The 21238-nt window shown below is 49.5% G+C and overlaps 1 protein-coding gene and 1 long non-coding RNA gene across 5 annotated transcripts in view; both read right to left on the reverse strand.

Moving 5' to 3' along the window:
- Positions 1–21238, reverse strand: part of PLEKHM2 (pleckstrin homology and RUN domain containing M2) — a 56991-nt gene that overhangs the window by 23389 nt on the left and 12364 nt on the right. For 3 of the 4 annotated variants that reach the window (XM_065575303.1, XM_065575304.1, XM_065575302.1), the window contains exons 2-6: positions 8457–8563; positions 7757–7866; positions 6280–6379; positions 4751–4838; positions 2124–2310 (exon numbers count right to left, since the gene is read on the reverse strand). In XM_065575303.1, the coding sequence (XP_065431375.1) occupies positions 2124–2310; positions 4751–4838; positions 6280–6379; positions 7757–7866; positions 8457–8563 (592 nt within the window). The remainder of the gene's footprint in view (positions 1–2123; positions 2311–4750; positions 4839–6279; positions 6380–7756; positions 7867–8456; positions 8564–21238) is intronic. The other variant, XM_065575305.1, reaches the window with a different exon arrangement.
- LOC135976986 (uncharacterized) lies at positions 19893–21197 on the reverse strand. Its single transcript, XR_010594282.1, has 2 exons — positions 21075–21197; positions 19893–20838 (listed from the first exon to the last, which is right to left on the reverse strand). It is a non-coding gene; the product is annotated as an uncharacterized LOC135976986 (long non-coding RNA).

Raw genomic sequence — 21238 nt, forward strand, 5'->3', positions numbered from 1 at the left:
GGTATTGTGATGTTTAATTCAGTAACGTTTACAAAGCCAGGGGCTAGACTAAGGGGAAAAAATGGTCCTCTGAATAAGCTCCATCTACAATCCCAGAGTAGCTGGGTGTTCCTATTACAATGATCAGCAGTGAAACAGTTAGTGAGTTAATGTCCAGTTGTCATTGTTATGCTTCAGAGTCAACAGCCCGCTGAGAGGAATGGGGGCTGCTCATATATAACGCAGAACCCAACACCTGACACCCTGCAGCAAGCCCGCGTAAATAACATTGTGTGCTGATTGCACGTTCCAGCCAACGGTTCGAAAGCACTTTGGAAACTTTATTTTACTGAGTCCCCTACATCACTGTGGGAGGGGGATGGGGCAGCCAGTATGGTCACGCAGTGAATCTGTGCCAGAGCCAAACCCAGCACCTAGCAGCTGGGACTCCCAGTTCCCATTTCTAAATCACACTTCCAGCTTCTTGGGAGTTTCAGCCTCACAGCTGCATCTCCTGCCTTTCACCCTTAAGATTATTTGTGCACCGTATTAACACTGTGGCCACACAATGGCAATATCAGACGAATGGACATTCCATAAGCGATTATTCCCGGGATCCAGACATGTTCTGCGGATGGCGACAGAGCAGGGGGTGGGTTACATCTACAATGGAGACCTGACACGCTGGGACCCAGTAGTCTGGGCCAAGTCTCCAGTATAATGGCAGAGACCCAGGGCTTGGAGATCAATACAAAATGGACTGATTACTGCTAAGTCTGCCCTCTACCCTGCCCTGCCTCCAATCTGTGCGGCTGGGGCTTTCAGCATTGCTCCCGACTGCCTTCCGACAGTAACAACAGGCTGGCTGTACTGTGGAGGTCAGGAAGGCTGCTGACTTAGTTAAAATTGCTGTGAACTTTACTACTGTGTGTAGCTGGAAGACATTTATCCCAACTGGGCCACCCTCCTCCCTTAAAACCTGTAAATACCCCTGTTTCTATTTTGCAAACCGACAATAGGGACTGGCAGATCCCACTGAAAAGGCCATCCCAGTCCTGTCAAGTTGGCCCAATCATGGACTCTGTATCCAGAACCCCACAGCACAGGGCCTGAGGCAAGGTCCCCTGCCGGTTGGCTGAATTATTGCCGAGGGCTTTTCAGCTGATTCTGTTTTTGTTTTGTGGACAAGAGAAAAAGCCCAGAGGAAAGGGCTTAAAGACTAATGCTTGGAGTTTTATTTCCCTTGCTTAGCTGGGAACAGCCCTCGCAGGTCCATTTTAACCCACCACGCAGGTGTAACTGTTATACATGAACCTCTGTAGATCGATGACCTAAACGCCACGTTGAAGCAGGAGGCCTGTGCTCAAGCACACTCTGGCTTTTGCTCTTCAGGCCTGACAGAGGTAGCTGCTGAATCTGCCAGGGGGAGAAGCAAGCCCAGCCTCCCTGCAATCAGTGCCCAAGGGCAGGTGGATGTATAGGAGCAATTAAACCAAGGAGATGGGTGTCCATCCTCTGGGCTTGAAACCGAATCGGAGCCTTACCGCCCCACCTTTCCCGCTGGAGAATTCCACTGAATAACAGTGAGCTCCTGCAAAAAGGAGCGTCCCGCCCTGTAGCACCGGTGGAATTTTAAGACTGAAGAACTGGAAGGTGCCCTGATGCAAAGAAAACATCAAAGACAAATGTGGGTTGGAAAACTTTTATCTTCAGTCTAGGCAGGAGAGTCTGGCAGTTTGGGTCAAGATGGAGCAAAGCATGCTGGGACCTGTAGTCTCCACTGGCCACACCTCCGCATGCAAGACTGAGGTGGCTCAGAGTGCTAACTAGGGGCCCACTGCTGGCCACTACAATCGGCTCATCACCCAGTTCCCACAGCTTGTCTCTCATCTGGCCCAGTGGGTTAGTGATTCTTAACAAATGGAACAGCACATTATTGGATATCTGGGAAGGCACCGGTGTTGCCCAGCTACAAAGCTTTAATCATAGTCCCAGTGAGAAGAGATGCCAACCAGACCTCTGCTGGGTTGGGTATTGTCCTAGAACCTGGGAGCTTTTCTCTCGTTCTTCTGTAGCATTCAAGTTCTCATGCAAACAGATGCTGCACATCCACCCCCCGCCCCCCGTCCTGGGTGGCCACTTACCCTCACTTGAAGGTGCAATGGCACTGTCGTCCCACTCCAGATTGGTCGAGGTGACTGAGTTGAAGGAGTTGAGTGACAGGCTGTCTGAGCCATGGATGGAGCTGGGCAGGCGATCCTCGAAGTCCAGCAGATACTGAGGCTTGTAGTAATCGGGCATGTATGGCGCCAGGTCCAAGTAAGGGGCGTCCTGAGAGCAGAGCCAGAGAGGAGAGTCCCTCCATCAGACGCAGCCTTTCCTCTGACCACTCAGCCAGTGATGACATTATACAACACGGGCGGCCGTGTGGAACACAAACATGACATTAGATGTCCAAACAACCTGGTTACGCACGGTTAATAAACGAAGGGATGAGCAGAGACAACATTTCAGTGCCTTGTTTTTCCTTCACTCTGAAAGCACTAGCCAGTAGCAGGCAAATTGTGTCCGGCACCGAGCAAGCTTCCACCACACAGATGTACCATTGCACATCAATCCTGACCCTGCAGGACACGTTCTTGTTCCTCTCCTGGGCTCCCCCACCCAGCTCTGCCAACGCGCCTCAATCCTGACCCTCCTGCTAGCTCAGCCCTTCCCACAGCTCTGTCAGTGCTCCTCAGCCTTGCCTTTGCAGCCCCCCTGATGAGGACAAGGGTTGTACAGTAGCTCGTGATGTGACTAAGTCTCTACTGGGGACTGAACTGGTGCCGTCGTTTGGAAAAATTCTCCCCTGACTGAGAAGGAAGCCTTGCTGGACATATGACTTCATTATCCCTCAGGCTGTTATCAAATATTTTGGTTTCATAATTGCAGAGCTACAAAGGGAACCCTAGGAAATACAAGCCAGAGTTAGATTTAATCGCATTTCTAGTTCCACACACGTATACATGGAACATATTAGCTGAGGAATACCGAGCAATAGCAGGTAAATAGTATAATGGCTAACAGGGGTCAGGCTGGAGACTCTTGCCTACATGCTCGGGGTTTTACTGATCGCCATATTTGGGGTCGGGAAGGAATTTTCCTCCAGGGTAGATTGGCTGAGGCCCTGGAGGTTTTTCGCCTTCCTCCGCAGCATGGGGCAGGGATCGCTAGCAGGAGGGTTCTCTGCAAATTGAAGTCACCAAGACACAGGATTTGGGGACTTCATCAGCAGAGTCAAGGGAAGGGTAGGGACGGTTTTGTGGCCTGGAGCATGCAGGGGGTCAGACCAGATGATCATGATGGTCCCTTCTGACCTTAAAGTCTATGAGTCTATGAGAACTCAGTTATTGACACTGGCTAACACAATCTCTTTTCTTGTAGCACACAGATGCTGAGGAAACAAAACTGACGTGCAGATCCAGCAGCAGGCCACTTGTGCTGACCGGACACCGGAGGAGGAAGGGGACACCACCAGGAAATTGAACTTGCAGCAGGAAGCAAACCTGTGCCAGCCACAGAGTAGCTGATGGAACTAGACTCAATGGAGAAAGTGAACCAAACGTCACACCTCAAATGGACTTCAGTGAAAGCTTCAGTGTAGCTTCCTGTCCAAAGTTCAGAACAGAAACCTTCGTAGCCACGGTATTCTAAACACACACGTGGTAAGGTCAACAGACAGTCTGCCATCATGACCATTTCCTCTCCTCAGGGCTAGAGTTCTTTGCACTTTTGCTTTAGGGTGGCCAGGCAGCCGAGTGGCTACAGACGCTCAGTGCTGCTTAGATAACAGCACAGCATGGGAGCACGGGGAACAACCTCCATTCTTTCCTCTCCATCCATGGACACGATGGGCTCTATCTCCTCTAGTTCTGCGGTCACTTTTCCCCACAAGTAGGGATTTTGGAACCTACGTGTTTGGTTCCTAGAAACCCCCAACCTGGAAATCCCTCCCTGACTCACTTTCGTTGGTCTGTTACTACATGAGATCCACCTTCACCACCTGCAAGGCCCTATGTCAACTCATCCCCATCAGCATCTCTCCTCTCCCTCCCTCCCCCAATTCAAATCTCCACCTCCGCCCTCCCCCCACTTCATTTCCTTCTCCCCTTTGTTGTGCCTTCTACCATGCTGCCCTCATGCTTGTGTTTATCTACCACGCATCCCCCCTCAAAGCCTCCCCTCCAGGACTCATTCCCCCCATGTTCTCCTAGCCAGGGAGCCTGACCACTTCCCTTTCTTGAATGGCTGAAAGCATCTTGTCCTATCAGTCTGGGGTTGTGAGCTCCGGAGGCAGGGAATGTGTGTTTCACTTAGGCTTTAAAGCAATGTGCATATTATGGTGCAGGGCAAGTGATTTATAATAATAAGTCTTTGCCAGAGCTTGGCAAAAATTTCCCTTAGTAGAAGCCCCTGTTCCTTGTCCGACATGACAGCCCTATGCTGCCTTCTCCCGGCCGGGCCCAGGGCGGAGAATGTCGTTTTTTGTAGAACTGGAGAAGTGCTGACTTGTGAAACTGGATGATGTCTCTGACCAAGGGCTACGTCTGAACTACTGCAGCAGAGAAGCTCTGAGGGTGCATTTCTCTGGCAGGCACCGTGGACAGCCAAGGGGCAGAGTTTATTAACTATTAAGCTGGCCCAAGCTTCAAATGGTGTATGGGGTTTTCCTGCTCTACAGCCTTTCTATCCAGCAGCGAAGACGGTGAAACAAGACAGTAATTCTCACCAGATCCAAGTCAAAGCGAATGAATTCCAGCCCAGATACCAGCGTCAGGAACAAAGTCAGGTGATCATGACTGCAGACCAGGGCATTCCTGTGACACAGATAAAATATAAGAACGTTCAGCTTTGGCATGGAGACAAAACAGTTGCGAGTGTCCTCACCGAGCACATGATCTTACAAATCAAAACACATTCTCCACCCATCTGGTTTCCAGGACGTGACCCTGAGCTACACTGTAAACAACTTTAGACTCAGACAGCCGAAGTGGGATCGCATTGTTTTTAGCACGTCAAGGTTTCTCTTTGGTTTCTGCGCTCGAGGCAAACCAGGGTTGAATGGCTGTGAAGGTAGCACACTGCTCTTGCAGGCTCAAGAGAGCAGCTGGCCGCACTTCCTTTAGACATTTGCCCTTTCCTGAGTTAAGATCAGCCTTCGGGGCACGCCGTAACCATCTGTCCTCTGGAAGAAAGAGGCAGACAGGGAGTCTCCTTGAAAACCTTGAGGATCAAGAGACATCTACTAGACTTGCAGTGAGGGCATCAAATTAGCCAAGAAGCTGGTGAGCTTTCTTTTTTAAATGTATAGCCCACATGCTTACCAAATTCATCGCAAGCATTGGTCAAGTGGCAGGCCCTCTAGCGCCCCTCACTGCAAAATAAAAACAGTTATGGTCTCCTTTGAACATCTATGGGGCAGGGGGACAGGGGAAGAGCGGGTCAAAGTCATTCAAGACAGAGAGAAGCAAAGTACAGTAACACAAAGCAGGTGTGACATTCAGGAGGTACCTGTAGTAGCCCAAACAGTTGTGAACACATTCCGAGAGGCTGCCAGGATCATAAACCATGTAATAATGGCTATGGGTAAAATGTTCAAAGGGGCCTGAGGGACTTAGGAGCCTGAGTCTGATTTTCCAAAATGATTTAGTCCCTTGGGAGTCTCATTGAAAGTCGGTGGGATTTTTCGCCTCTTAAGGTCACTTATGCACCTTTACAAATGTTACCAAATGTCAATAAAGGGTGTAAGAGAATGTGCCTTATCCCTGCCTTACTGGTCGCTGTCTAGTTTATTAAAGACAATCACGGTCCCACATACTCCATATTCTTGTTGATGTTTAGAAGGATGAGTTGGCCATGACAAGCAAGTGCCATGCAGCCATACGCCACCATCCAGGAGTGAGAGACTGGCTCCATGCAGCTGAAACTCCATGAGCGGGTCCTTCGGCTCGCTCCAGGCAGGGTTACATAGAGCAGGCACACCTTCCTCTTTGCCTGGGAGGTCACAGTGCACCAGCAATGCCGTCCGCAGCACTAGCCAATCCAGTGCCCGCACAACTGAGGTCTACGACCAGGCCTCTCCCTAGAAACCCAGCTGTAACCACTCAGTGTTTGCAAAGACCTTGCGGGAGGGAGTGGAACCTGATTTGCTGCAAGTTTGTTTCAAGCAAAATGGAGATTAGCTTCCTAAAAGGAGACTGTAACCAGCAGCGGAGCCCAAGAGCCAGCTGGCAGGGCTGAGAGGACAGGGCTACTCACTTGACATAGTACTTATGCAGCAGACTTAGATTCTCCTGAAACAGCCTTAAGTAGCTCTCCAGCGAGTTCTCATTGAGGGCCAGGTACAGCCAAGCTCGACCTGAAACAAGCATAGAAGGTTATTTACCAGCAGACCCTGCTTTCCAGAGCTGGGCAAATACTGGGAGGGGAAAAAAAAAAAAAACGACCTACAAATATTCATTCCTATTTTTAAAGCAGTTTGCTGAGGCCGTTCAAGCCCCGTCTGCAGTCACGTGCCGTGAATAGTCTAGTGAACCAGGGCACGGGCAGGAACGTTCCTGGACGCAGAGATTTGAAGAAAGCAGTAGCAGGAAATTAATTTCAGATTCATGAGCATGAGCGTTTGCGGCGGAAGCCACAATCGGAAGAGAGCTGTGCTCAACCAATCACAAACCAGAAACCATTCAACGTGCCCTACGAGTGCAATCCAAAGCTAAGCACCTGTTATTTCAAATGGCGACTAATTACAATGAACAACTCAGGCAGAATTAACAGGCCAAGAATCACCCCCTAAATCGTTTCAAATAATGAGCAGGATACTCGACAATCAGGAGCTGCTGGAGGACAACGTGGGAGCGCAAAGAGAGGTGAATTTCACTGAAGGATGAGGAATGCGCTCTGCTCTGCTCTCCTCTCATCGGGGTAGGGAGGAAGCGGTGGGAAGAGAGTAGGGATAATCTGGTAGAGCAGGGGGGCTCTCGACAGCACTCCTGCTCAAAGCTGGCCTTGATGTGAATTGGTTCCGGGCACTTTTAATAATGGGCAAAAAACATCTGCACATTTCACATCACATGTCCTCTGTCTGTCTCAAAGGAAAAGGTGCTTCAGTACCTGTGGCAGTTACACAGTAACCTTCCGGGACAGAATGGGAGAGGCCTATACAAATCACCTAGGGTCATGCTGCCAAAATCTCTCCTACAAGCCAATTCCACAGCCTGGCTGGTTGGTTTGTGTCAGAGATGCATTAGAATCACATCCAGACCTTCGATTCAGAAAAGTCTGGCTATGAGATCTGTGTGCAAACCCCAAAAGGGGACAATCAGGAGACATCCTATAAGACACTTCACTGCCATGCCCAGCCCAGTTTTCTGGTGCTGGCGCTGTCCAAATCCTGCATTTGGATACTTCAATCTGTATTTGCATGTTTCAACCCGGTCTTAGGGCCCAAGTAATCTATGGGCTTCTATGCCCAGATCTGAGCATCCAAATGGGGGATTGAGGCATTCCACTAACACCTGGTAACTGGGCTTGCAGTATTTCTTATTAAAATTGTCTCATTCCAGGTGATCTACGCACCTCTGTAACAAACAGCCTGTGCTACCTATGGTCACCACACAACGACTCCCTACTTCCTGGTCTGGCAATAAAGCCGACTCAGATCTCATGCCAGCTTTCCTAGAACTGCGACTCGCCCACTGAGAGAGCTGCCCTAGAAGGTGAAGAATAAAATACTCACTGCGCCCCAAATTGGTGGCGACATGTTGCAGGACTTCTATCTGCTTGATGGCTTCCCTGCGGGTGAAGTGAACGACCAGCACCCAGTAGCCTGAAGAGAGATCTTGCAGCCTGGGAGAATGGAAACAGAAAGGATAATTAAGGAAAGAATTCATCGTTTTCAGACCCTGAAGCAAATAAGTTATTGCCTAGAAAGAGTGGAGGGAGGGATGCGCTCTCCATAGTCCGTACTGGAAATCACCTAACCTTGAATGTCATCATGGTGTCTCAGCATCCGGCTGGGACAGGATAAGCTACAGAGGGTTTCCTAATTGGGACGACTTTTTCAAAACCCAAGCACCGGGTTCTGAATAAAAAACAGAGGAGAGAAGGGGAGGAAATTCAGAGAGGTGGGAGGAGGAGAGGACCTTTCAAATGGTGAGGGAAAGACAAAAGAAGGAAGAGATTGGAAAGGAGGAAACAAGAATTGGGGCCCTAATCTTGGTGCCCTGCAGTATTTTTTTCCAGCTAGGATGACCTCGACACCGGGGTTTAGAAGCAGGTAGTCAAAATATGCATCCAGGGATCCCACTAGGACACTGCATAATGAAATCATTTGTTCCCCTTCCTGAACACCCCATCCCTTCTTCAAGCCCAGCTCTGTAACGTGGGTGGGGCACAGACCGGCTGAACGCATCATCCCACAGCATGGTAGATCTTACCCATAAAGCAGAGCGTGGTCCAGGTGCTCACACAGCCGCTGCAGGACTTTGTCATGATTCCTAATTGCTGGGGTCTCATCCTCACAGGCTGCAAAGTAACTCTGCAACTGAAAATAGAAGAGACGGTGTCAGCTACCACGCAGAGGACATTACAATCTCTAGGGCCATATTCATACATTCCTTCAGTGACCCGCCCTGATGTAAGGAAACCCCCAGCCCTTAACTCACCCATATGCAGTTTCAGGGCCACATTCAGACCTGGGGCAAACAAGTGCAATTCCATCAGACTTCACTCCTATCTCCTCGCAGCCTTAGTGCCCTACCGGACAGGTGACATACTGGACTGCAAGACTCTCCCCATGGCTTGCTGAGCACATTGAAAAACCCACCAGCTTGCACCCATGTGTACATATTTGGCAGGCGATTTTCCAAGCGGCACAGAGACATGCGCCACAGGTCAGCCAGCAGGGCTGTGCTTTTAAAGGGAAGGGGATTTCGGAGCAGGATTCATATTTCTTTATTGTCGTTGCATGTTTCCAGCATGTATTTGTGTCTAAATATTTATTCCTTATGCTTTGGATACTAGCCAGTCACTTCAGGACTTTATGAGTCATCAGTTCTTGGAAACACCGGCCAATCTTGGCCCATTTTGAACGAGAAGTGCTGAACGAACAGCCTGTTGAACAGCCTGGTTTTAGAGATGGCGCTATGATCTCCCCAGGCCTCTGGAGCCAGCCAGGGAACGGCAAAGTGTCTGGACCTCCTCTACCGTTCCAAACAAGCAAATTATTATTGCCCCAACCATGGATGATGTGGCTACTCGATGCACAAGCTGAAAATCAAAGACTACTTCCTGCAACTGCGGTCAGAACATCCGAACCACCCAACACATCAGAAGGCAGTGCCTCAAATATGGCTTCAGAGGTGAACTGGGTGTTAGCCACAATGTCACAAAGGAGGCCTTGAAATGGCGTATGGACGTACAACAGCATCTAGAGAACATTGCTCTGGAGACGCCATAGGTGCGCACGAGCGAGAGATGGCAACAATTTTCACTGGATTCACAAGAGCTGCGCTCACAGGCGCCAACTTTCCTTGGCGCCGGCGGGTGCTCGCGCCCCCCCACCCCCCCTCCGACTCCGCCCCCTCCCTGCCCCTATTGGACCCCTCCCCAAATCTCCGCTCCGGCCCCGCCTCTTCCCTGAGCACGCCGCGTTCCTCCTCCTCCCCCACAGCGGTTTCACGGCACAAGCGCTGGGAGGGAGGGGGGAGAAGCAGGACTCGGCGGTGTGCTCAGGGGAGGAGGTGGAGGCGGGCGGAGGCAGAGGTGAGCTGGGGCGGGGAGCTGCTGGTGGGTGCAGAGCACCCACCACTTTTTCCCCATGGGTGCTCCAGCCCCAGAGCACCCCCGGAGTCGGTGCCTATGGCTGCGCTGACACTAGCGAGACAGGCACTTCACTGGGTGTGGATGTCGTGTCTCTGCTGGTCAGTGCTGAAGTCCCCTCTGCTTTTCTGCCCTGGCAGTCACTAAAGGAACCAGGTTATCGCTGGGGTGAGGAGAGCGTGTGGATCTCTGATGTGTAGGCACGGTTCTCACAGCCGGGCATGTGCGCCAAAACGAACATTCATCATCCAATAGGACAACTGCTCAAAGGTAACATGAGCCCTCCCCAAGCCTCTCTCTAAAGGGTAATGACACATCAGTCCAATTCTCCCTTTTTATACAGCTAGCTGGGCTTTGGGGTTAGGGCGCAGGACTGGGAGTTCAGTTCCTGGCTCTGACTGACTCCCTGAGGCACCACTGGCAAATCACCACCTCAGTTTCCCCATCTATAAAATGGGGATAATACCCGGGGAGGGGCTGGAGTTGAATTCATCAATGTTTGTGACGCAGTTAGGGCCCCCCAGGTTACAGGCCCAGGAGAAGCGCCCAGTATTACTATTATTACACAGATGCAAGGAGATGGTCATGCATCTTCGTAATAAATAAAGTATAATTGCAGCTAATTGGCTGTACTAAGCCTCAGACTGACCCACCTGTCTCGAGAATGGTCTTTGGCAGGAGATCTGGGTTCCCATCCCCAGCTTTGTGACTGACTCGCTGTGCAATTTTGGCTGAGTCATTGTGCCTCTGTGCCTCAGTTTCCCCGTCTATAAAACAAGGGTGGCGATACTGTCCTGCCACCCAGGGCGGTAATGAGACTTCCGTTTTTAAGGTCTGTAAAGTGCTCGGAGATCGTCCACACGGAATGCGCGAGACGGGCAAAGAACAGCATTGGGTTCTAGAGGCCGGCTCATTTGCACTGCTCCCACAATGCCGCCTTTCAGGACAGCCTGGTCAGTCACAGAACTGCCCTGGGCTTGGGAAAGAGAGAGACTCGGATGGCAGCTGCCACGGCCTGGTTTAAATACCCAGCTCCAGTTCAGTCTGCCCACCTGAACAGTCAGATTTGTTCTGCGTAAGCTTTTAACAGAGCAGAGGTTATCCTGTCATTTCTCCCCAACAGCAGCTGTTCTTGCAGATGGAAACACCTCGCTAAAGAATGGCTCTGAGCCGCCTTCTGTGATATCAACAGCCTCCACTCCTGCACATTAAAACGCACGTAGGAGGCTGCTCTCCAAAACCTAGCAGCAGGTCTGAGTCGCAAAGCTCAGATGTAGTCCCTTTGCGTGTCTGGATTTGGCCCATCTCTACCCCAATCTTGACATACACTAAACGCTATCACCGCTGGTAATCATGTAGGCAACAGAATACGCCCTTTGAAACTCAGCAAGCACTACAGGAAAGCATTAATAAACCACAGTTTAATAAGTCACACCTAGATCTAGCTCAGAGCGGTGCAGCAACTTGTTTTCAAGAGCACCCTGAAGCATTGGGAGGAACAAAATAATCCACAGAAGCATGCGCTCATTTCGGAAAAATGCAACTCAACGTGTTACTCCACGGTCATGCTGCTGGACATCTCTGCACTGGAGTTAAAAGGTATGTTGGGGGTTCCATTAAACCCCCTGGAAAAACGGTGTCTATAAACCAAATCATACGTGCATGGCTCACAGTTTACAAAACCAGTTTGAAATGATGAAATCAAGGGGTCTGGATGCTATTGCTGGCCCTGCCACAGACTCACTATATGGCCTTGGGCAAGTCCCCTTCCCACTCTGTGTCTCAGTTTCCCAATGTGTAAAATGGAGTATCATCACCGACTCCACAGGCGTGTCGTGAGGCTCCAGTCTCAGTTATAAAAGACAGTCTGAGGTTACCAAATGAAAGGAACTAGACAAGAACATTATTATTGGCTAACAACACTTTTTACTACATCAAATCCAGTTGAGCTACGTTTGGATAATCATACTGGATCTAAATGACCAGTGGATCAGATAGGATATCAGTGTAAACAGGGAAGAGACAAGACAATTAAAGCTAGGGCTAGGGTTCCTAGATAGTGCAGCACACATTATGTACTTTAAGATTAGACCCGGATCAGAGACCTCAGCAACATGAAAGAATCACAGGAGGAGATTAAGGACAGAGAGAGGCAGGAACCCTTTCCTTACTACTATTGGCTTAAGTCAGACACTTGTTTGTCTTTGATACTGATAAAGGGCTCTTTGCTAGCGAGGCTCTGAACTGCACACATTCTACCACTGGACTGCTCTCTGACAGTGTTGCATAATTGGGCTTATAAAACAAGAGTCTTCGCCATTAGCCCCTGGGTTCCATTAAGATCAGATTTCATGGCCTGAAAATGGATCTCTCGTTTCTCGTTGCACTTATGCTCAGCCCAGCACATCAGTCAGAAAGGCAATTTCACAGGCAGCACTTTCACTGGGATGGGAATGTAGATTCTTAGCGAAGAGACGAGGAGAGAGGCTACAGCCGCAGTATGGGCCTGCTCTAGCTGATGGCTCGGAGGGCCCAGACCTTGTACTTCTTGCAGTACATCGTAAATTATTTTTCTGTTTTTGCAAAAAATGCTGAGAGACACTGGAAATCCCCTTAGCTCTAAACCCTAATTCTCTCACACGCTGCCTTGCCAGCCTTCTATTATACATCTGGTTTAGCAGCTTATTTGGGGCCATTTCTTACACGTACTCAGGATTCATACGGTAGGATTACTGATTACATTCTAATCTTAGTCATATGCCTCACATTAACTACTCCCATATAACATAGGTAGCATGGTAGTGAGGAACCACGTGATTTGCACAATGTGACCCTGAACTAGGCTCCTAGGGAATGAGGGAAATGATCTAATGGGCCTTGATCACCTCTAATTCTTACGACCTCAGACTCCCACCAGCGCGATTTCTGTAGAACAAATGAAGGACTCACATGCTTTACAGGTGTTTGCAGTCACCTTTTCCAACTGAGCTCTATCAAATCAGACTCTGAAGTGTTTCCAGAGAAGAGGGACCCTGAAGAATTAAAGTGAGGTCTCCCTGCTTAGCTTGGCTAGGAAGCCCACGACTGGAATTAAGAAGACATGATTGGTCATGCTTTGGGTCTGCGAAATCAAGTGCAACAAATGGCAAATGTTGTTTCTTCTACCCAAGCAGAAGAGCGTTGGAGACCATCCAATGTCATATCTAGAGAGAGTCCTCCCATGCAGTCTTTGACCGAAGACAAGGAGCTCTCATATTCTGAGCATACTTGCCTTGGCCAGACAATTCATCAGAGCCACTGACATTCTTTCCCGTTCTGATCCCTGTGTCAAGACCAATGTTAGTAGTTTTGAGTTAATAATGAACGCTGAAAACCACAGTTTGATTATCATCTTTTTTCTACCCCCAGCTTCAATGCCAGTGTGATTTTAACCGTTAGCCTCTCTCTCAGTTCAGAAGACACGCTGAGACAAGGTTTTATGGGGCCCTCGATGCAGCCTGTTTGCGCTCAGCATTTTCTAAATGGACAAAGCCCCTGCATTTCAGACACTGACCATCCGAACGGTGCCACATGAGCACAACAGAGAAGCCAGGTTAGAAGTGCTGGACCTGCTGCTTATGCGGTAGCCATGGTTCACAGCTTTTGTTTCTAGCTCTGACAGTTTACAAGACAGCAGACCAGAAAACCACATCTGATCCCTCGGGCACCTAGCCCCTTTCCGGCACTGGCCCAGGACTGAATTGTATCAAGTCCCAGCATCAGACCCATCCAATTTGCAGTCCTCTGATCCAAGGTGGCCCCTGCTTCACTGTTCTCAGCTAGACAGACAGACAGACCCCAGGCTGTTGCTAGTAGCTGTGAAGTGTCAGGCTCAGACAATTAGAGCCAAGCCTTTGGTTGTACGGATTAAGGGGCAGGATTCTCTCTAAGTGCTTTTTCTTTAGCATGATATCTTAGCGGAGGCTTTGAATCTGGTAGGATCTAAAATGGTTACTGGTTTATGGATTAATTAGGAGTTGCTTCCCACTCAGGGCCAAATTCTGCTCTCAGTCCAAGTGGTGTAAACCCAGCCTCGCTCAATGTCAATGGAATTAGTGCAGATTGATGCTGGAGTAACACAGCAGAGTAGGTTTTTTTGGGGGGAAGGGCTGTCTGGACTCTCAACGTTGGACAAACCCCACTGCACTGTAGACTCCCTTACAAATCATAGACTTCAGGCCAGTATCCCAGGCCCAGTTCAGGAGGAAGTGGACTTTTAACTAAGACAAAGCAGAAGAGAGTCCTGCAGAGCAAGGGTTTCTGGTGTAGAACTGATCCCACCCAGGGAATCCTACCCCCAAGCAGGAGAAAGACCGGCTGTGCCTCGGAGCTGCCAGTCCAACCTAGGATGGAAGGGTGAAGCTTGAATCATCTGACCACATGGCGTATGTCTGTCTGTCCTGTGTAATCTAGATGGCAGGGACGGTATCTTCCTCTGTGCTCTCAACGGAGCTGGGCACAGTCTGAGCTCTCAGCAATCATTCCAAGACACCCATCATAAAGCCACCGGTGTGGCTCTCAGATTATTCACGGGCTCTATCCCAGGTGGAATCAGATGCTTTTTAGTGCAGTCGTTCTCTTTGTTCCTTCCAAGGCAGCGAGTTCTCCAGGCAGGACTGGCTCCACAACCCCACCAGAATGACTCACGAATAAGGCTGTGCCACTAAGACATGGATCAAAGCTTTTTAATTACTTTTAAATGTATCAGGGAGGCGCTGGCTTCTCTGGAGGTTTATAGAGTAACCGCGATCCATCCTGGAGGCGCTGGTCTGTGTTAGCAGGGCAGAGGTGGTAAGAAGCGATCACCGTTCATGTTTGGCAAAAAAACCATTTAACCCCCCTGGAGCTCACACCCCACTTCAATCTTTATCCCAGTTTATTCCCCCAAATCCTTTCTCCCCACCCTGCTGCATAAAGCTAATCGTATTTTCTCAGCTTTTTGATGGATGAAAATACCCTGGAAGATTATGCTATTAATAGGCAGTTCCAGGGTGGGGGAAGAACAGCAGAATATTCAATTATTCAACATCTATGACAGCCATTATCTCCAGCCAACGCTTTAACACGTTCCCACAGTGAGGAGACCTAGGGGCCAGGAATGAAGTCACATTTAAAGGCACGGTCCCATTGAGTAACAGATGTAAAGCAGGGTGGGTTCTGATAGGCCCTACACATTTACCCATGGCAGCTCCTTGCTCTGAGGGAGGTGGTTGCTCAGGGTTGGGACAAGCCGAGTTTACAGAGTGCGTTGATTTAGGGAATAAAAGTGCTGGATTCCTGACCAAACAAGTGGTGTAATGGACACAGTCCAGTCTGCATTTAAGCCACTTGGAAACTCATCATTATATTGCTAGTAAACAGAATACAGGAGGCTCTGCTGTTTCTCCCTAGGCCCCGTCCTGGGAGGGTCTGCGCACTCCCCACCATCGGGGTTTTCCTCCTTATTTATAAACCACACCCTGGAAGCATGAAATGGCCATTTGCTCCCTTTACCAAAATGGCTTCCCTTCACCATGTACACTACAATAGTACCAACACTTCACTCCTACAGAGTACGGGACTCTCACTGCACAGGCTTAGGGAATACTCCATCCCGCAACGTACAAGCGTTTCCCCATTTTAGAGATGAGGAACTGAGGCACAAGGAGGTTAAGTGCCTGCCACAGAATAAGTTAGTGCCAGACCCATAATTAGAGAGCAGAAGTTTGTGGCTCATCCCAGCTACGTACAATTCATGCACCATAGGGGAGCAGGAGTAGAATCCAAGGAGTCCCGACAGGTCTCCTTCCAGGACATTAACATATGTCCCTCCAGGACTGACGCTCTTATTCTCGGCTCCGCCACTGACTGGAGAAAGCGGAAGGAGCAGATGTTGAGCAAACTGAAAAATCAGGCCCTCTGCTGACTTCTCATATGATTTTTCAGCCAACTATGAGTCAGAGGCCATACAAGCCGATGGAAATCAGCATCGCTCCATTGAAATCAACGGAGCTTTGCTGATTTACCCCAGCAGAGGATCCTACTCATGATTTTTTGTTTTGTAACTTCGTGCTTCTCTCCCAGGGCTGCCATGAGGTGTAATTAAGCTAGCAATGCTTGTAACGTGCTTTGAGATCACCAGCAGAGAGGTTCTATCACATGGCAAGGATGATCTTTATCTCCCCTTCGTCGGGAATGTCTCTTCCCTTGACCATCTCACCTCACCTGCCCGTCTTGCAGTGAGTCTCCGTATGCACACCCAGCCCTGGAAGGTCATGATGGTGTATTATCCTTGGCTGAAAGCTCCTGAATACCTCACTGTCCCGACTATGGGAATTTCCCATTTCTGGGAAGGAATCCAGGTCTCAACAGCACATAGCTGAACTATTTTAAGCATTTCCTCATTTTCTTCCCCTCCTTCCCCAAACCAATTTAGACTGTTTCAATTACCGTCCCTGTTCTTCCTTTGCACAGCTAGAAACGAGCTAACGCCATTCGCCATTCGTAGCTTACGGCCTGCCTGAGACTCTCCAACATGGCTACATTTATGGCGCTGGAGAGCAGTCCCGAGAGCTCAACCGGTTTTTTATTTAAGGAACTGCATCACACTGTCCTGCTGCTTGGAAACAGTCAGCAAATCCCCCGGATTAGATCATCTCCTCTGCCTCTGAACGGTGATGGCCATCGAGCATTTTTCATCCAGATTTCTACACATCTCCAAGGAGTTTCTGCGGCATTTCCCACTAGGGGAAGGAACGTCAGCAGAAACAGAAGTTTCACAACATGCCTCCTGCATTCTTTAAGGAGCCTCTGACACAGGGCATCACCGAGGAGGAACCTGCCTTCTGAACCACAGTGTCAGCGGTGCCAGGGCACGGGCCATTGGCAACACCTTAAAACAGTGTTGGGCATTCTGGTGCTCCTACGGGCAGCATGCAGTAAGTCAGCAAGGCAGTTTCTATTTGAACTGACACTGGGTGCCTCACGAGTCTTTGATGAGCAGGATTCCTAATGCAGCCTTCCCTTCCTTATCTGCCAGACTGCCTTGAAAGCTAGCACTCCTCAACTGCACTCAGCACACAAGGGGCAGACAACCAAGGGGTCCCGTGCAGCCTAGCATTAGCGACAAACTGAACGGGCACAAACATATACATGTGATATTTATCTGAGAAAAATAAATCTCTGTCCGGGGGCGTAGCCCTGCATTGTACATATTCTCTGTCGTGCAAAGCCCGGCTTTGCTACCATTCTGCCACACCCACATCCAATCTACAGCGACGGCCGGGGCGAATCTAGTGCAAATACATGTGCATGCGATGAGTCTTTCCTCTGCAATGTCAGGAGCTGGGCGATGCACTCGTGTGACTTGTTTGTACTGAAAGGCTCACGGTCATGTGACGGCACCAGCCCCGTGAATGTGGGGCGCCTGTGCACAGCAGACACGCACACACAGTGATTCCTCCCAAGGCTGACTCAGGGCCTCTGAATCAAGCCATTTTAATTCGGAGCTGCTGGGCTGTTAGCACTGGGGACGCAACCCAAAAACTCCACACCAAACACACCCACAAGAGAGAGCTCCCGGGGTCCATAATGGGGACGGGGTCTCGACGGCTGTGGATCAATGGACCCAGAACCGTGCAGGTGAATTACAGGCACATAGATACATCAAGGGATGGGTGACACGCCCAGCCCCCAAGAAGAACACACCTGCTCAGTGTTAGACAAAGTGGAACCTCCCCTCTTGCAAACAACCTGAGGACTGGGCCTGCATTCCTGACGCCTCTTCCAGCGGGCAGCGTGGGGCAGAATCCATCAGAGCTGCTGCTGCAGAGACGGGCACCAGATTACTTGTGTAGCACTCTGGACGTGCCTGGCACTTTGCAGGGATGCCAGACTCCTTTCCCCAAAGAGTTTCCAATCTCGGCTGAGAGGCGGGAACAACATTTAGGAAAGGAGGAAATAAAACACTGAGCAGTCACTTGGGAGGGAGGGCACAGCCCACATGCCTATCATCGAAGGGATGCGATACTACCCTCGGGGGCTGACTGCAAAGCCCACAACAGTTCCAGGCCCTGTCAAGCGGGAGTGGGCATCCAGTGACTAAACTGGCGCTCTCCACACGGCAGAATAAAGTGCTACCACTATGCAATGGATGGGAGACGGCATCTATGACACACACAAAAGCCATCGAACAGAGTTCTCAGTGAAGCACAGCCGGGGGCTTGGTGCTACACAAGGCACACGTGGCCACTGCTCCACGGGGCTTCCAGCCTAAATGAAGAGACAAGACAGGCCAGGCCTGAGCCACAATGATTATTATAGGGCTGCACGGCTAGCTCAGGTGGGTCAATCCTAGTGAACCTGGCAGAAGCACTGGGCTTTCAGGGGGGCACCAGGGACAGTGGGTTAGAGGACGGAGCTCCCAGAGTCGGAGACAACATGGAAAGTGGCCTGAAAACGGGAGTGGGAAAAGGAAGCCGTTTGGCTGCAAGCCTGAACGAAATGAAGGCACCGGAGAGTAGTAAGAAAGGAAACCAAACGCATAGCCAGGGGTGGAATTTAGCAGAACCTTGAAGGGGAGGATGGGAAGCTTGGATTTAATTCGGAAACCAGTTGAGGGAAAGGATGTGGTAGGATCAAGGAAGTGGGATGGGACAGGATTTTACCTGAAACTCATGGTACCCAACCCCTGGTAGTACAGACTGACCTCTGGAGGTCATCTCCAGTTTGGGATCGTGACCTAGTTATTACATAGCTCATGTCCACACTGACTGGGGGAAACCAAGCTAGTGACAACCCTTTAAAGCTAGTTTTGGGTAACACAGGTTGAAACATGGATGCTCTAATCAGATCATGAAATGGTTGGGCCTGGCTCGCCACTAGCTGAAAATTATCCAGAGACAGCCCGGGGGGGAAATGATCATTATAAGCACCCACCCCTGGTTCTGTAACTGCGCTAGCAAAACGATCATCAAGGTGTCTCCAAACACCTGCCTATATACCCGGTAAAAACATAAACCTGTGCCAACCCTGTGTAACCACCCTACCCCTACCTGCACTTCCCAACACCACACCTGTAACCTGTCCGCTTATCGCTTGCGGATCTTCAACAACGTGCTCCGTGCTGTACAAGACGCACGGTATTGCTCAGCCCTGCTTTAAAGAGCTCTGTGCATTTTATATGTCCTCTTGAGCTGCCTCCTGCAAATATCCTTATAAAGCACAAATGAACAATTCAAAACAAACCTCCCTCAGTCTAATTAGTCACTTGGCCAAAAGAAACTGTTTGGAGCGTGGTGATCAAATCCTCCCTCACATGTGACTCTCCTGTGAAGTAATTTCCTGCCTGTGGCTGTGGGCTGAGCTGGTAATTTAAATATAGACACTCGCAGTTGGACAAGGAGGAAGGCCGGGAAGCTTTGACAGTGCGGTAGCATTTCCTTCAAGGATATTATTCGATGGCCTTTCCACTTAGCCACCTCTCTCCTCCCCACACACACTCAGTTCAGTTCAGCATTCCCGGGGTTCATTCACACTGCAGATGCCGGGATTAACCCAGTAACTTCAGCTCCGATAGCGAAAAGCAACACTGCCACAGGAGACGGAGCGGGACGTCACCCCATTCAGAGCCAAAGCTATCTATAGACCTTCCGCTGGACAAAGTAACTGGTGTCCCCATCCCAAAGGCATCCCTGCAATTACCAGCCGGGCGTTTCTCGGCTTCACACGCGATGGGACACAGCGTGATCTGAACAGGGGCAGATCGCTGTCACTGCGACACTTAGGAACAAAAACAATGTCGCCTGCCAGCCAAGCGAGGAGCCGGACAGGAACGAAATTCCTCAAGATTCCAAATAATTCTATGGATATAAATTTAGATCTGTTTGTAAACAAAAGACAGTAGAAATGTTTGTCCAATGGGGAACAGGGGACTTGTTTGAATAAACAGGGGTGCAGAAGAGATGGGACATACATAACCCAACTTCAGAGAAGAGGGGAGCTAATGTCACTGAAAATCATTTTTCATTTACCAGCCAAGAATTGAGCTGAGGGTTCTGCATTCCTTCTGCAATCACCAATGCCAGATTCAACACAACACCTAGGACAGGGCAGGATGGGGCATTCCTTACACCGCTTTATAGTAACTTCACCAACTCTTGAAAAACAAATTGACTTTTGAACTCCAGTCTTGGTGGGTGGGAAGCTTTTCAATCCACTTTTTTACTGCTCTTCTACTCCAGAGCAAAAGTTGAGTCCAATGGAAGAGGCCCTCTTCCCACTACCCCCATTCCTTTGGCAAGATAACTCGTGGATAAAGCAGGGCATTTCAGTTCATTCCATGCTGAGGACTGGTTTTGATATGTCATTTCGTTTCAATGTCTTTGGAGGAGAGGCTCCTCAAGAGAGATCATAGCCTAGAGCACCCTGGAGAAAGTTTAAGAGGCCTACAGGAAAACCAGATCTGCCCTGTGGTGAGATCAGAAGGAGTTGAAATGCTGGATGTCCAGCTATAAAGATTGCAACTTTTGGCCTTGGCTACAAGGTTAGCTTCGGTGCTGCCCCCATCTCAGAAGTCTGGAATGTAGATGTCGAAGGCTGCAACAACACAGAACATGGACTTAAGGCATCAAAAGCTGGATGCAGTGTAGCAAGCCTTTGCCCAAATGGAGAAGTAAGAAAAGATTGTGGGCTGTGCTCACTACTTCAAGAACACAATGGCAAGTTTGAAGAACATCTCTTCAGGACAGAGACACGGAAACCGCTGTCATGAAAAGTAACAAAAGTCTTTCTGAGGACTGATCAGCCGGAAGGGGGGCAGCGTATTGAAAATGGAGAATACAGAAGCAAGCGAGGATCAATGGGTATTTTTTGCTTTCCTAATTTCTGAACTATTGGTACCAAAGTACTCCACAAAAGGCATGTACCTGTCCTTAGCGTCAATGCCATCTCTTCCTGAGACAGACTGAGTGACATAGAAACCTCATCTATTATTGGGAGTGGACTACATCCACCCTGATTGAATTGGCCCTGTCAACACTGGTTCTCCACTTGTGAAGTAACTCCCTGCTCTCCATGTGTCTGTATATAATGCCTGCATCTGTAACTTTCACTCTATGCATCCGAAGAAGTGAGGTTTTTACTCATGAAAGCTCATGCCCAAATAAATCTGTTAGTCTTTGAGGTGCCACCAGACTCCTTGTTGTCTTTATAGAAACCACTGTTGCTTACGAAGGAAGGTTTTCCACCTCTCCCAGGAGAAAACAGAGGATTAATAAATACCGGGCCTTGGGACAGCTCCAGATGGCATTGCGGCCTTGCCCAAGCCTGGAAGATGTTTTTTAAGGGGTTAAAAAGTTCCAGAAACCCCCGTGAGATAGGT

This window comes from Chrysemys picta, chromosome 21, assembly GCF_011386835.1.
Source record: "Chrysemys picta bellii isolate R12L10 chromosome 21, ASM1138683v2, whole genome shotgun sequence".
Taxonomy (NCBI): Eukaryota; Metazoa; Chordata; order Testudines; family Emydidae; genus Chrysemys; species Chrysemys picta.